The 16,149-nt window shown below is 44.5% G+C and overlaps 2 protein-coding genes and 1 pseudogene across 2 annotated transcripts; all 3 read right to left on the bottom strand.

Moving 5' to 3' along the window:
• Positions 1–3,376: 3,376 nt before the first annotated feature.
• LOC130485020 (olfactory receptor 51H1-like) lies at positions 3,377–4,327 on the bottom strand. Its single transcript, XM_056858134.1, has one exon. The coding sequence runs from the start codon at positions 4,325–4,327 to the stop codon at positions 3,377–3,379; it is 951 nt and encodes a 316-aa protein (XP_056714112.1).
• A 4,039-nt stretch (positions 4,328–8,366) lies between these two features.
• On the bottom strand, positions 8,367–9,305 carry LOC130485255 (olfactory receptor 51H1-like; annotated as a pseudogene).
• A 4,433-nt stretch (positions 9,306–13,738) lies between these two features.
• LOC130485578 (olfactory receptor 51H1-like) lies at positions 13,739–14,677 on the bottom strand. Its single transcript, XM_056858795.1, has one exon. The coding sequence runs from the start codon at positions 14,675–14,677 to the stop codon at positions 13,739–13,741; it is 939 nt and encodes a 312-aa protein (XP_056714773.1).
• Between the last annotated feature and the right edge of the window lie 1,472 nt (positions 14,678–16,149).

Below are 16,149 nucleotides of genomic sequence, written 5' to 3'. Positions count from 1 at the left end.
GAGAGAAAAAAAGAAAAATAGAGAAAGAGAGAAGGGGGAGAAAGAAAGAGACAGAAAAAGAGAAGAGAAAGAATAGGAGAGAGAGTGACAGAAAAGAAAGAAAAGAGAGAAAAGTCTTCACACACACACACACACACACACACACACACACACACACACACACACACAGAGCTGGCTCCATGCGACCAGGCTTCAGCTTTCCCACCTCCCCCCCCCAGAGCACAAAAGTCCTCCACCTGATCGGCTCCCACGCGCATGCTCCGCCGCCAGGAGAGGTTGGCTTTTTCCTCTTCTCCCCCCCCTCCCTCAGCGGCGAGAGAGGTTTAAACTGTTGTGCCACAACGTGCAGGAACACTTTGCCTTCCCTTGGGGGAAGCGTCTTTCTCCCTCCTCCGGCGAGAGGGGGTTTAAAGGGGCAGCAGAGTTCCTGCACGCTGCGGCTTCAGGGAGGGCCGTGCTGCGCAGTGTTTCTGTGGCAGGGCCCTGGAGCTCAGAGGGCCACCAAAAATGGCCTAGGGAGCCGTAAACGGCCCGTGGGCCTGACGTTCCCCGTCCCTGGTCTAAAGCTCTAGTTTGTTGCTACCAAGCATGCCTTCCATTTGTCCCTGAAGTTTCGTTCTCCTGTACAGTACATCACAATGTCTCTCAGCTCCCTTCCTGTCCACAGCCCAGCCTGTGGACTGTCAACATATCTGAAGAAGCCCGATGATGAAGAAGACGAGTTGTTCTTTATTCCCCATTTTATCTCTACCACAAGGAGTCTCAAAGCAGCTCACAATCTCCTTCCCTCCCCCTCCCCACAACAGACACCTTGTGAGGTAGGTGGGGCTGAGAGAGTTTGGAGAGAACTGTGACCTGCACTTCTAATGGTGTTTCTAGAAGCTGTCATCGATCTCTTACGACTGATCCCCATTCTTTCCCCATTATGTTTGGGATGACTGGGCATGAGCCCTCATGAGCAGGAAGGAGAGATTGCACAGTTGCTCCCTGGGAACTGGATGCAGAGTTCATGGATTTGCTCATGTGTAGCAGTGGGGGATGGGGAGGTGAATGACAGGGTGCCATAAAAATAATAGTGCAAATCAGTTCACATTGAGAGAAAGCAAGCAAGCAGGAAAACAGGAAGGAAGGAAGGAAGGAAGGAAGGATGATAGGTAGGTAGGTAGGTAGGTAGATAGATAGATAGGTAGGTAGGTAGGTAGGTAGGTAGGTAGATAGGTAGGTAGGTAGGTAGGTAGGTAGGTAGGTAGATAGATAGATAGATAGATAGATAGATAGATTGATAGATCATGGAGAGAAGCCTCTGCAGAAGTTGCTGATCAGTGGGAGGGGGGTTCTGCCCTCCACACTTGACCCACCCACTGTGTGGAGGGCAGAATTGGGGAAGGGAATGTTCAGTAGATTGCATCATTGTTTTGTCTCCATCTTGTCACCTTCTGGTATTATGTGTACTATTACACAATAATGTGATGTGGAATAAAAAAAAATATTTTGTCAATTTCAAAGTGTTTCTTCAATATCATTCATTTGCAGTGATGAAATTGTGCCACGTGGGGATGAGAAGACACATGAACACATGAAGCTGTCTTATACTAAATCAGACCTTTGGTCCATCAAAGTCAGTATTGTCTACTCAGACCAGCAGCAGCTCTCCAGGGTCTCAGACAGAGGTCTTTCACATCACCTAACTTGCCTAGTCCCTTTAACTGGAGATGCCGGGGATTGAACTTGGGACCTTCTGCATGCCAAACAGATGCCCTGCCACTGAGCCATGCCCCCTTCTCCTGCATCAGGCCATTTGTCCACTTAGGTCAGTCTTCTCTCCTCTGATTGGTAGCTGCTCTCTGGGTCTCAGCCTGAAGACTTTCACATCACCTGATCCCTTTTTAAAAAAAAACTTTTTATTTTTTTCAATATAAGGATACAGAAGGGAAAAAAAGGTAAAGCATTTGGGGGGAAAGAAAAGCATAATTTACAAATTGACAGTGCTCAAGCTAGTCGCTCATACCCCCAAAAACACTGATTATAAAGAAACTTAACTAATCTAAACCATTATCAATTTGACACACCATTTATGGAAAAACATTGCTAACTACTATAACTGCTTAGTTAAGATAAGTCATACTTGTCTGCTATATCTATTGTTGCTATGTTTGCTAGATCCGCAATACATAATATGCCCACATGTGGTAGTAGCTATAAATAAACATTATAACGTCTTATAGAAGCAAGCAATTATTGACTTCTTAAAAATATAGTTGCAGTTATCATTGGTTTATCATTCGACAGTTCATTGGACTACAGGAGAATTACACAACTTCAAGGTTGACAATGAGGAAATTGAAATTGTTCAAGACTTTCTATTCCTTGGCTCCACCATCAACCAAAAGGGAGACTGCAGCCAAGAAATCAGAAGGAGATTTTAGACTGGGAAGGACAGCCATGAAGGAGCAAAAAAGATTTTGAAGTGTAAGGATGTGTCACTGGCCACCAAGACTAGATTAATTCATGCCATCGTATTCCCTATTACTATGTATGGGTGTGAAAGCTGGACAGTGAAGAAAGCTGATAGGAAGAAAACAGATGCCTTTGAAATGTGGTGTCGGAGGAGAGGGTTACGGATTCCGTGGACTGCCAAAAAAACAAATCAGTGGGTTATAGATCAAATCAAGCCTGAACTGACCCTAGAAGCTAAAATGACTAAACTGAGGCTGTCGTATTTAGGTCATGTCATGAGACGACAAGAGTCACTGGAAAAGACAGTCATGCTAGGAAAAGTTGAGGGCAGCAGGAAAAGAGGCAGACCCAACAAGAGATGGATTGACTCAATAAAGGAAGCCGCAGCCTTCAATTTGCAGGATCTGAGCAAGCCTGTCAAAGATAGGACATTTTGGAGGACTTTTATTCATAGGGTCACCATGAGTCGGAAGCGACTTGTCGGCACTTAACACACACACACACATCATTGGTTTATATCCTAAGATTGTCTGCCGGTAAAATGAGTACCCAGCTTGCTGGGGTTAAAGTGTATACGACTGGGGAAGGCAATGGCAAACCACCCTGTAAACACAGTCTGCCTAGTAATCATTGGGATGTGCCGTCACCCCATGGGTCAGTAATGACCTGGTTCTTCCACCTTTACCTTTATATGCTACTCTGGATCAATGGAAATATAGATGTAAAACAGCTGTATTTCCCCAAACTTATTATCAATATGAACCTTTTTATTTGAAATCCGTTTTGAATTTCTCTAATTCTGCACATCATAGAGAGATTTTATTTAAGTTCTTTTTGTTTCTTATATTTGCTTTCATTGCAATGTACTTACCCTGATTTCCCATTATCACAGTTTCCCGAGCAGAGAAATATCAGCTCCTCATTTTGTTTGCTGGAACATTTTGCGTATCCTTTGTCGAATCTGATGTGTTTTAACACTGTAAACAATAGGATTAAGAACGGGTGGGACTGCAATGTAGATGTTGGCCATCATCATGTGAACAATGGGAGACAGCTGTCTTCCAAACCGATGAACGGCACTGGCACCAATCATTGGTATATAAAAAATCAAGATGGCACAGATATGTGAGACGCAGGTGTTCAAAGACTTGGAACGTTCTTCACGGGAGGCAATGCTCAGGACAGTCTTCAGAATCAGGATGTACGAGACAAGAATGATCATGACATCCAAACCTAATGTACAAATGACTGCAATCAAACCATACAAGATATTGACTGTTGTGTCTGCACAGGCCAAATGCATTATATCCTGATGGAGACAATAGGAGTGAGAGAGCACATTGGAGCGGCAGAAGGGTAGCCGTTTAATAAGGAAGGGGGTAGGTAAGCAGACACAGAAAGCTCTAGCCAAGATGGCTAGTCCAATTTTTCCAATTACTGTATTTGGGAGAAGTGAAGTGTATCTTAGAGGGTTGTGTATGGCAACAAATCGGTCAAAAGCCATTGCCACAAGGATGCCAGACTCTATCCATTGAAACAGATGGATGAAAAACATCTGAGTGATGCAGGCACTGAATGAGATTTCTCTGGAGTCAAACCAGTAAACACCCAGCATCGTTGGCATGGTGCACACAGTGGCGCCCAGATCTGAGCAGGCGAGGATGGAGAGGAAGAGATACATGGGTGCGTGGAGGCTTTGCTCTGTCTTGATGACAAAGAGGATCACCACATTTCCAAAGAGAGTTAAGACATAGAGTAGACAGAGAGGGAAGGCCATCCAAGAGTTGCGCTCCTCCATACCAGGAATGCCAACGAGGACAAAGGTTTGGTGGTTCACAGTGCTGATGTTGAAGGGGTTGGTGGACATCATCCTTGGATGATGGTATTCTGTAAAACATCCACCAGCATCTTAACAGACATTAAAAGTTCTACAGGAAAAGTTGCAGCAGTTCTTAAACCCCCTCCTCTATATATTGGGTCTGTATACTGCTTCCATTCTGGCATCACATTCACTGTCTTTTAATTAAAAGTGAAGGTTTGCTCATTTCTCAACTCCATCCTGGATGAATATGGCATAAATTGAAGCCTTCCATGAAAAGTTTAAGAGGGTAGCCGTGTTGTAGTAAACTGATTGAACTGACTTCCAGACTATAGAGATCAGCCCCCCTGGAGAAAATGGCTGCTTTGGAGGGTGGACTCTATAGCATTATACCCCCAGGCTCCACCCTTAAAATCTCCAGGAATTTTCCAACCCAGAGTTTAGTTTTATTGTATAAAACCAGGACTGAAAACCAGGACTGATGAAGTGTGTGGAAGACACACACACACAAACACATTTTATACTTACAAATTTGCTCTTCTAAGCAGTCTTCTGGTAATGATGAAAGAACTCAAGAAGATAAGAAGAGCCTTTCTGGATCATACCAAAGCTATCGCTAATGCACCAACCTGTTTCCCTTGGCTGCCCCGACGTCCACCAGAAGGAGTAGTCATGCTACAGTTTTTTTTTTTTTAAAAGGATTCAGTGAATAGTCCAGCGCTGCAAGGGAATGCACAGTCAGGAAGGAAATGTGACATGTAAAAGTTCTGAAGTGCAATGCAGGATGTGCGTGCGTGTGTGTGTGTGTGGGGGGGAGAGATCCCTCATGGCCAAACGACAAACACTTTGTCTTCTTTGTTGTATTCTGGCTGAGGAAGTGTACCGTATAGTTCAGGATTTTGCATGCTCCTGAAGTCAGTCCAAGAAACAAACAAACAGAAAGTCTTCTTAGTATCTCAAACAGTTTCTCATGCTTACCTGACTTTGCAGCACCGTAGACCGTGACCCTGACTTGATTTCTCCTGCTGCAGAGGGCGACTCTGTCTGAGCAATTTCAAAGGAGATTCTGTCTGCTCTCTTTAGTGCATTTGAGTTTTAATGAAAATGCTGTTGTATTTGCCTCTCAGGGAGGGGAGCTGCCCCAATTACCTCTAGGGAGAGAAAAAGCAAGTAGGTCCCAATTACTTGGGATCTCAGTGGATCTTGTGCAAGAAGACCCTGAAGTTCTGGCCTCAGAAAGGGCAGGCTTTGAACTTTTGCATATTAAGAGACAAATAAGATGTAACCATCAATTCTTTACTCTTAAGCTCCCAGAATCCCCTGGAAGAAGACCCAATGGGTTGGTCTCCATTCTGAAACAGTGCCTGTGTTTCATGCAGGGACTGAATAAACAAGCCATTTTACGGCCCAGGGATGGACACCCCCCTTGTCACCATTCTTTGTCCCCCTCCATTCAAGGCAGCTCTGACAAGAACAGTGTTGTCTGCAATCTTTAGTCCCTGGAAGAAGGAGGTCACGCTCTGAATGAAGCACCTGAGAGCTGCCTCGGCCGATGGGGCTGGCTGGAAGAATTTATAGCTGGGGGACCCTCGAGGTATGCTGCAGTTGAGGGACCCTCAGCCAGCAGGGGTGGCAGAAAACCCACAATGGTGGGAACAACAGCAGGTTCACTACGTGAGCTACGAAGCCCTCCCAGGGGAGCCTCAACTGAGCAAGAGCTGGCTCTGTTGCTGGCCTTGCCAACCAGGGATTAATTCGCATGCCCAGGGCAGGTGCTGGGACTCTGGGCTGCCTGGAGGTCCTTCCTTTTCGCTGGGAAGAGACGGCCCCTGGGCTCAGATGTACATGGCTGACGGAGGGGCGTATGTTCTTCGCGGCCCCATTCTTCTCAGATGCAGTCCCCCAAGGATCAGGGAAGTGGGAGTGACGGGCACTGGGTGCAGTTTTCACTGGTGAGAGAAGTGGTGTAATTCTGATAGCAAATAGGCTGGAGGATCTTTTTCAAGCACACACAGATTGGAAGACAGGCACGTGATGGGTGCATCAGGGCAGGACAGAAACAAACACACTTCTTTTATTTAATTTTTAGGTATTTCTACCCCACTTTCCCCTACTGACTTAACATTGTCCCCTCTGCCTCCTTTTTATTTGTCCTTTTTATCTACTCTGTGAGGTTGGTTAGGCTTAGAGTGCACTATCAGCAAGTGAGCTTCCGTGGCAGAGTTGGGATCCAAAACCAGGCCTCTCAGATTCCAGTCAGACTCTCTGACCACTACACCACACTGGTTCTCCTTGGAGTCTAACGAATGCACCACATAACAGGGAACTAGGGCTGTGCATATCGGTAAACCCAAACCGAAAATAAACCCGAAAAAAGGCATTTCGGCTTTATTCAGGTTTATTTTGCATTGAATACTAAAGCGGATAATCTAGCCTAAACTGGATAGCCGATTGCTGAAAAAGCCAAATAGGTATTCAACTTTTCTGGCTTCGGCTTTCCAAAGGCTTTTCTTTATGGGAATTATTTTTTGGTGCTGTGGGGGGGGGGCATCTTTTGAGATAGAGTTACCAAATTTTCAGGGTAGCTGCAAGAGACTCCCCCCTTGTATGAACCCCAAGGTTTTGTAAAGTTTGGGACAGGGGGTCCAATGTTATGGGGCACTGAAGGGGTCACCCCCTTTTCCCATAGCAAAGCATTGTAAGCATTGTAGCTAACCTGAACATTTGGTAACTCTACCTCAAAAAATGCCCCCCCCCCCCCCGAGCTTTGGAAAAAAATCCCATAGCCTATAATGGACCTGTTTTTTTCCGGAAAATCTGGAAAAACGCTGATTTACCTGTATGGGTATTTGGCTTATTTTGGGTTTCCTCCCAAAAATTGGGTCCATTTAACACAAACCGAGAAATTTACCACCCCCCCCATGCACACCACTACAAGGCACTCATGAGAAGGCTCAGAGTGTGGGTAACATGGGTAGAGGAAAGCTTTTCTGCCTGTGCATTTGGCCTGCTTAAGCAGTGAAGGCACCTGACTCTCAGGGGAAAAGGGGTGCATCGTTGTCCTATGTTTTGAGCACAGATCACTTGCAGATCACCCTCCCTTGGTGCCCGTGCAGTCAGGAGGCACCATTTAAATGAATGACAGTGGAAGGGAGTTTTAAAAAATTCCATTCGGCAGTGGATGAATGCATGTATGCCAAATTTCCCATTCCATGAGTGGTAATTTACAGGGGTCACTGGGAACCGATTAACAATATAATGCTGGGCGGGTGTGTGTGTGTGTGAGAGAGCTGCAACAGGTTCCAGCCATAGCAACAGCTTTCCCATGCAGAGGAAAATGCAAAGCATCACAGGCTGATCAGTGAAGACTGTGCAAAATCCCCAGTGGCAATGAAGGCACAGCCACCGATTTCAGTCCACACCATTCATATGGCAGCAGCAAGAAGGACCTGAGTAGATCAGGCTTGGCTCCATGAAGCCTGGCAACCCTCAGACAGATGCTGCTGGGACCTCTCATACAGGGCACAAACTTGGTGGCTGACTCTGTCCTTTGACCCAGCAGCTGGGATTCATGCTTCCTCTTAACAAACACGGTCCTTTTAGCTAAACATGAAATGTAATAGTTTCTTACAGAAGTTATTGCTAAAAAGAGAATGAGGATGTCTTCTCAAATAATATTGGGGAAATGGATGTCTCTACATCTCCAGAAATCAAAAGACTAAACAACAAAATATTCTAATTTATTATAAACAATTATAAAGTAATTACAAGATTGATTTTCAGCCCCCACCCCACCCTGTGAATACCAGGGTCATTATGCAGAGGAAGGCAATGACAAACCACCACCAGTGAAGATCTCTTGCCTTGAAAACCCTTCGGGATTTCCATAACTTGGGTGTGACTTGATTGCACTTTACACGCACACAGACACACACACAGACACACAATGTATTTTTAAAATTTCATTAGTACTGAGACTGATTTAAATATTTTATTTCACATTTTTCATTGCTCCTTAAGCATTAGTTTCATTGAAACCTACTTATCCATTCATCAAACCTTTCCCATGGTGAACAAATGTTAAATTCTCTTACTGGAACATTTTGCAAATCTTTTGCTGAATCTGCTTGATTTTCACACTGTACACAATGGGATTGAGAACAGGTGGAACTGCTATGTAGATGTTGGCCATTAGCATATGTACAATGGGAGACAGGTGTCTTCCAAAGCGATGTACCGTCGAGACGCCTATCATTGGAATATAGAAAATCAGGATGGCACACACATGGGAGACACAGGTGTTCAGGGCCTTCAGATGCTCTGTGTGGGAAGCAATGCTCAAAACAGTCTGTAGAATCAGGATGTACGAGACAAGAATGACCACAACATCCAACCCCAATGTGCTAACAACAATAATCAAACCATACAGTATATTGACTGTTATGTCTGCACAGGCCAAATTCATTACATCCTGGTGGAGACAATAGGTGTGAGAGAGGACATTAAACATGCAGAAAGGCAGCCGTTTAATAAGGAAAGGGAGTGGGAAGAGGAGGCAGAACGCTCTGGATAAGATAGCTATTCCTATTTTTAGAATTATCGTATTTGAGAGAATTAAGGTATATCTCAGGGGGTCGCGTATGGCAATGAATCGGTCAAAAGCCATTGCCACAAGGATGCCAGACTCTATCCATTGAAACATATGGATGAAGAACATCTGAGTGATGCAGGCATTGAATGAGATTTCTCTAGAGTCAAACCAGTAAACGCCCAGCATCGTTGGCATGGTGCACACAGTGGCGCCGAGATCTGAGCAGGCGAGGATGGAGAGGAAGAGGTACATGGGCTCATGGAGGCTTCACTCTGTCTTGATGACAAAGAGGATCACAACATTTCCGAAGAAAGTTAGGATGTAGAGCAGGCAGAGAGGAAAGGCCATCCAAGAATTGCGCTCCTCCATGCCAGGAATGCCAATGAGGACAAACGTTTGGTGGTTCATGGTGCTGACGTTGAAGTGGATGGTTGACATCTCCCAAAGTCTTTTGGTCAATTGATGCTAAAGATTAGATTTCTCAGAGGCCGCATTAGATTTCTCAGTCACCATCTGCCAAGTGGAAATAATGGTCAGTGTATTGTCAAATTTTAAGTCCTGTTTAAATCGTCACTTGGATAGCAGACCAGATAGAGGAATCTTAGGAATCATTGGCTGCCTTCAGAAATTAAGAAAGGATAAGAAACTCACCAACAGACACTCCATCAAGAATTCCCTCAGACAATTGGTGTCAGGGACTAGCTGCTATTGTGGCCTCTGAATTCCGGACTACACAACCAAACTAACTAAAATTAAGTGAAATTGCTCGTTTACAAACGGGCCCTTTTCCCTTCCTTTCAAATGTGTTGCTAAACTATGTAGTAGAAGTGCTACTACGAGCTTTGCATCTGGTAGCACCTTAGAGACCAACAAGATATTCAGGGTATCAGCTTTTGAGAGACAAAGGTCCCTTCGTAGGAGCTCCCTTCATCAGTAAAGTCGCACAGCGATCCTTTCCTTTCCAGGTACCAGCCCCTTCCACCCATGAATGTTTTTAAAACAAACCAAAAAATGGAAATGTTTCACTGCATCACTAATGTGGCAGAGAACAAGCTGTGATTAACCAAGAGGGAATTTAACAAGTGAGAGTTCCTGGTAGAGTAACGAAGGACAATGGGGTTGCAAGCAGACCCTGGCTCCACCTCATATCTAAAAGGCTATATTCTGTCCTTCAAATAGCATCAGCACTACTAAAGGATGCTGTGTAACTCAGGCATTTGCATGCTTCTGAAGACAGCCCTAGAAACCAAAAGGTCTATTACCTTGGTATCTCATATGCTGTCTCACACTCACCTCATTTGTAGCAGACAGTGAACCTTCCCTGGCTTCCTCACCTGCAAAGGTTGACTCTGCCTGAAGGACAGCATGAGAAACCCTTTCCGAACTTTTTATTTCATTAGAGTCACATTTAAAAGCTGTGGGTCCCTGAAGGGAAGAGGCTGCCCAAACACCTCTGAAGAAAACCCCATGGGAGGCATTCCCATCCATTCCAGAAGCAGTGATTGTGGAAGCCCGTGCAAGAACAACTCAGGTTCTGGCTCACTAGAACAGTGAGCGGCGATTTTGCACCTGCTAGAGGTGAGGCAAACAGTGGATCGACAGTTTTATTGAAGACTTCATGATTTTTCTGTGCAGGCGCAGAACAGATTTCCAGTGGCTTGGGTTGGTCATATGTAGCTAATCGTCCCGTTTTGAATGAATGCCTTCATTTTCTACATGTAGCCCAAAGCCTCCTTCCTATATGTGACTTTAGTGGTGGAAAGTGCTTTCAGGTTGCTGGCAACTTGTGGCAACTACAGCATCATAAGGTTTTGGAAGGGAAGGGACTTTCAGAGGGTGTTTGCTGTGGCCTGCCTCTGGGGAGTGACCCTGGACTTCTTTGGTGGTCTCCCATCTAAGTACTAGCGAGGGCTGTGCACATCGGTAAACCCAAACTGAAAATAAACCCGAAATTAGCCAGTTTTGGCAATATTCAAGTTTATTTTCAGCCGAATAACAAAACCTGGGAATCTGGCTAACGCCTAATACTCGATTCCCGAAAAGCCGAATGGACATTATGTAAAGCAACCCAGATATGAACGGAGCCACCAGACTCTGAGGCGCCAGCCTGCCAATTGGGTCTTTCCGCCAGTCTGTGGTAATGCTGACCTTCTGAACCTGAAAACCGATTGACAGCTTGGCTCTCACAAATGCCTGGAGGATGGGGGTGGCCCTTTTGCTGGCCCATAAAATTGCTCCCCCCGTCCCAAACTTCACCAAACTTCAGTGTCCATCTAAGGAGAGTTCCTTGCAGCTATGCTGCAAATTTGGGGCTCTACCTTGAAAAACGCACCCCCCCCGAGCCTTGAAAATAAATTCCATAGACGATAATGGACCCATATTTTTTCAGGAAACTCAAAAATAAGGCTGAATACCAATTTACTGGTATGAGTATTTGGCTTATTTTGGTTTATCCATTTTTTGTACACCCTCCTTCTGAGACCTGACTAGATCAGGCTAGCCAGAGCCATCTAAGTCAGGGCCAAATTTTACACACCTCCAAAGTAGTACTATAAGAAGTTGCCCTGAGTGTTGAGAATTCTGAAGTCACTCCAGAGACAGCTGGAGGAGATCATACGTTGCATTTAGACTTTTGACTCTGTTTCTGTTGCCTTTTACTTTTGCTTCTTGTCTATCTTTAGCAATTTTAAGAATTTCCCTAGTTATCCATCAAGGCTTTTCATTTATTTTGGCTACAGGAACAGTCTTTGCACATTCTTCATTGATAATATCTCTAGCTGCAACCCATAGCTCTTCTGGTTTCTGTTCACTTGAACTTAGTAATGCAAATCTGTTCTTTGCTTGGCCACTAATGAAAATGCTCTTGCTTTGGGCTGAGCACCACCAGTAGACCACTGGAAGAAGAATGAAGCATTCTTGGGAAGAAATATAGGGAGAGGTGGTCCCAAAGGTACAAAGGGTTCACACCATTGCGCAACTCCATTTCTTCTGTGTTTGTCATTCACCAAGTAAACACTTAATTTTCTGTCTGAAAATGTCCTAATCCAGTCCTCTTTAGTTTACTTGCTCCCAGGATTGTAATGTTTCAGCATTCCATTTCTTGTTTTACAATTTCAACAGAGTCTAGACCCCTTACAGTATTACTCTCAGCTTTGCTGACACACACAACCCCCCTCATCATCTTAAAGTGTGCATCCAAGAAGGGAGTTAAATACTTCGTTTTCTGTTAAGTAAATACTTGTAGTTTACCTCCATTTGTGTTGTGTCTGCCCAGTCAAAATCCCTACAGAAAAGGGCTTCCTACTTACAGCACAAATAAATACAACAGGATTGTAGCAGGGTCCCAAATAAGATGTACCTGTGGGGTACATAATAAACAAAGTGACTCCTTAAGTAGGGTTGCCATCCTTCAGGTAGAGCCTGGAGATCTCCCAGAACTGATCTCCAGTGGAGGTCAGTTCCTCTGGAGAAGATGGCTGCTTTGCGGGGTTAACTGTATGGCATTATACTCAGCTGAGGTTTCTCCCCTCCTCAAATCCCACGTTCCCCAGGCTCCACAGAACTCCATGAATTTCTTCACCTGGAACTGGCAACCTTAAAAAGTAAGCCCCATGTGCTGATGCCTCCGAAATACATTCTCTCTCTTCCCTCCCCCTAAAACCACTACAGAGTCTCAGCATCTTCTTTTTGCCTCCTCCTCATCGCTGGTTATTCTTGAGAATATTTGCAGTGCCTCTGAATTGTCAAGGCGGCCTTGGCAGATTGCTTCTTGGATTCGTCTTCACTAGGGTTGTGCATATTGATAAACCTGAAACAAAAATAAACCCAAAAATAGCCGTTTCTGTAATTTTCAGGCTTCAGGTTTACCGAACGCCAAAACCTGGGGGTCTGCCTAAAGCTGAATAGACGATTCCCGAAAAAACAGAACAATTATTTGTTTTTTTGGGTTCAGCTATTCACCTTTGCTCAGGGGCACGGTTCTGTGCTTTCTCCCTTTTCTTTCTTTCTTTCTTTCTTTTTTGACTGGCTTTGTTAGGGCCCCATCGTTGGGTCAGGATTGTGTAATTGTGTACCTTGAGGGTAACCAAGTGATATGTTTGTCTCTTGCCTTAAAAGACCAATGGGGTTGCTATAATTCAGCTGTGACCTGATTGTGCCTTCCACCATGAGTGGTACTTTTCAGGGGTCAACAGGACCTGATCAACAATACAGTCCTGGGAAGGGGGGTGAGCGTTCCAATTAGTTCCAGCTATAGCAATGGCTTTCCAAGCAGAGGAAAATGCAAAGCATCACAGGTTAATCTGTAAGGACTGGGCAAAAACCCCAGTGGCAGTGAAGGCACAGCCACAGATTTCAGTCCATACCATTCATAAGGCAGCAGTAAGAAGGACCTCAGTAGATCAGGCTTGGCTCCATGAAGCCCGGCCACACTCAGATGGATGCTGTAGGCACCTCCTATGCAGAGCATGAACCTGGTGGTTGGCTCTGTACCCTGACCTGGTAGTAGGGATTCATGCTTCCTCTTAACAAGCACAGTCCTTTTAGTCAAATGTGAAATTTAATCATTTCTTAAAGAAGTTATTGCTAAAAAGAGAATGAGGATGTCTTCCTAAATAATATTGGAGCAATGGACGTCTCTACATCTTCAAAAATCAAAAGACTGTGCAATAAGAATTTCTAACTTATTATGAAAAATTAGGAAATAATGACTGTGATGATCCCCCCCGTACAATGTATTTTAATTTAATTAGTACTGAGAGTGATTGAAATATTTTAATTCATTTGTCTCATTGCTCCTTACCATCGGATTCATTTAAACCTATGTATCCAACCATCAAACATTTATCATGGGGAACAAACATTAACTTTTCCTACTGGAACATTTTGCAAATACTTTGCCTAATCTGCTTGGTTTTCACACTGTACACAATGGGATTGAGAACTGGCGGGACTGCAATGTAGATGTTGGCCATTAGCATGTGCACAATGGGAGACAGATGTCTCCCAAAGCGGTGAGCCACTGTGACGCCTAGCATTGGAATATAGAAAATCAGGATGGCGCACACATGGGAGACACAGGTGTTCAGGGCCTTCAGACGCTCTGTGTGGGAAGCGATGCTCAAAACAGTCTGCAGAATCAGGATGTATGAGATAAGAATGACCACGACGTCCAACCCCAATGTACTCATGACTATAACCAAACCATACAGTATATTGACTGTTATGTCTGCACAGGCTAATTTCATTGTATCGGGATGGAGACAATAGGAGTGAGAGAGGACATTGGACTTGCAGAAAGGCAGCCGTTTAATAAGGAAAGGGAGTGGGAAGAGGAGGCAGAACGCTCTGGATAAGATAGCTATTCCTATTTTTAGAATTACCGTATTTGAGAGAATTAAGGTATATCTCAAGGGGTCGCGTATGGCAATGAAGCGGTCAAAAGCCATTGCCACAAGGATGCCAGACTCTATCCATTGAAACATATGGATGAAGAACATCTGAGTGATGCAGACATTGAATGAGATTTCTCTAGAGTCAAACCAGTAAACGCCCAGCATTGTTGGCATGGTAGAAATGGCGAGGCCCAGATCCGAGCAGGCGAGGATGGAGAGGAAGAGGTACATGGGCTCATGGAGGCTTCGCTCTGTCTTGATGACAAAGAGGATCACAGCATTTCCAAAGAGAGTAAGTAAGTACAGCAGACAGAGAGGGAAGGCCATCCAAGGGTTGCGTTTCTCCATGCCAGGTATGCCAATAAGAACAAAGGTTTGATGGTTCACAGTGCTGTCATTGAAGGTGTTGGTCGACATCTTCTAAAAGCATTGATCATAAAGAGCAGAGATGTTGCTGTTTTATGGCCTTGGTAATTTTCTGAGTCAGATTTCTCAGTCACTATCTGCCAAATGGAAATAATGGTTCACTGCATTGTCATACTGTAAGTGTGGTGTAAATCATTACTTGGATAGCAGACCAAGTAGAGGAATCCTAGGGATCACCCACTTCTTTCAGATATTAAAAAAGGGTAAGAAACCCATCAATGCACACTGTATGAAAAATACCCTCAGACAACTGATGTCAGGGACTAGTTGCAATTTTGGCCAAAATCCTCCTCCTAATAAAGGCACTTTTGAATTTGTTGACTATACTGGTTTAGTTTGGTAAATAATACAACCGACCTATCGACAATTCAGGGAAATTACCCTTTTTAAAAAATGGCCCTTCCTTCTTTTCAAAATACATAGCTAAAGTGCTACAGCGATCCTTTCCTTTCCAAGTACCAATCCCCTCCACGCATGGAACCCCCCTACCAAAAAAGTATCATTGAGGCACTGAGTACAAGCTGTGATTAACCAAGAGGGAAATTTAACAAGTCAGAGTTACTGTTAGAGTAACACAAGACAATTGGGGGGGGGGGGATGCAAGCAGGCCTGGCCCCACATCATACCTCAAATACTACATTCTGTCCTTCACATAGCATTGGCACTGCTGAAGGATGCTATGTAACTCAGGTGTTTGCATGCTCCTGAAGGCAGTCTTAGAAACCAAGAGCTTTTGTCCCCTCATTATCTCAAACACTCTCTCTCACACTCACTTCACTTTGTGGCAGACCATGTACCTGTCCCGCCTTCCTCAGCTGCAAAGGGTGGTTCTGCCTGAAGGGCAGCAAGAGAAATCCTTTCTGAGCTTTTAATTACTTTAGATTTACATTTAAAGGCTGCGTGCCCCTGGGAGGCTGTCCAAACACCTCTGAAGAAAACCCCACGGGAGGCCTTCCCATCCGTTCCAGAAGCAGTGATTGTGGAAGCCCTGTGGATTCTGTGCAAGAACAGCACAGGTTCTGGCTCACTAGAGGGTGTGTGGAGATCTCTTACTTGCTTGGGGTGAGGCAAAAATTGGATCAATAGTTTTGATGATAATTCTGGGCAAGCCCAGAAGAGTTTTGGGTTGGAGATGTTGTTTGTTTCAGAGAAATGTGTTTGCATCAGTGGAGAATCACCCATTAGGCCTAGTGGGGCAGTTCTGATGCAATGTGGAAGTGATTCCATCATGTCCAGTGATGCTCAAGCATTTGCCCAAAGCTCTATGATTAAACCATAGAATTTGGAGTGAATACTAGAGTGTCACTTTGGGACAATTATGTCACTTCCAGGTCACACTGGAAGTGAATGTCATGGTATCAGCACTACATGGAAAATGGAAGTCCCCATACTCTGCAATCGACAGAGGATAAAGGAATACTTGAGTTGGACAATTTATCGGCAGAAAACTATAGAACTGACTA

This window comes from Euleptes europaea, chromosome 12, assembly GCF_029931775.1.
Source record: "Euleptes europaea isolate rEulEur1 chromosome 12, rEulEur1.hap1, whole genome shotgun sequence".
Classification (NCBI taxonomy): Eukaryota; Metazoa; Chordata; class Lepidosauria; order Squamata; family Sphaerodactylidae; genus Euleptes; species Euleptes europaea.
Note: the sequence above shows the minus strand (reverse complement) of the source record. Positions and strands in the feature narration are given on the sequence as shown.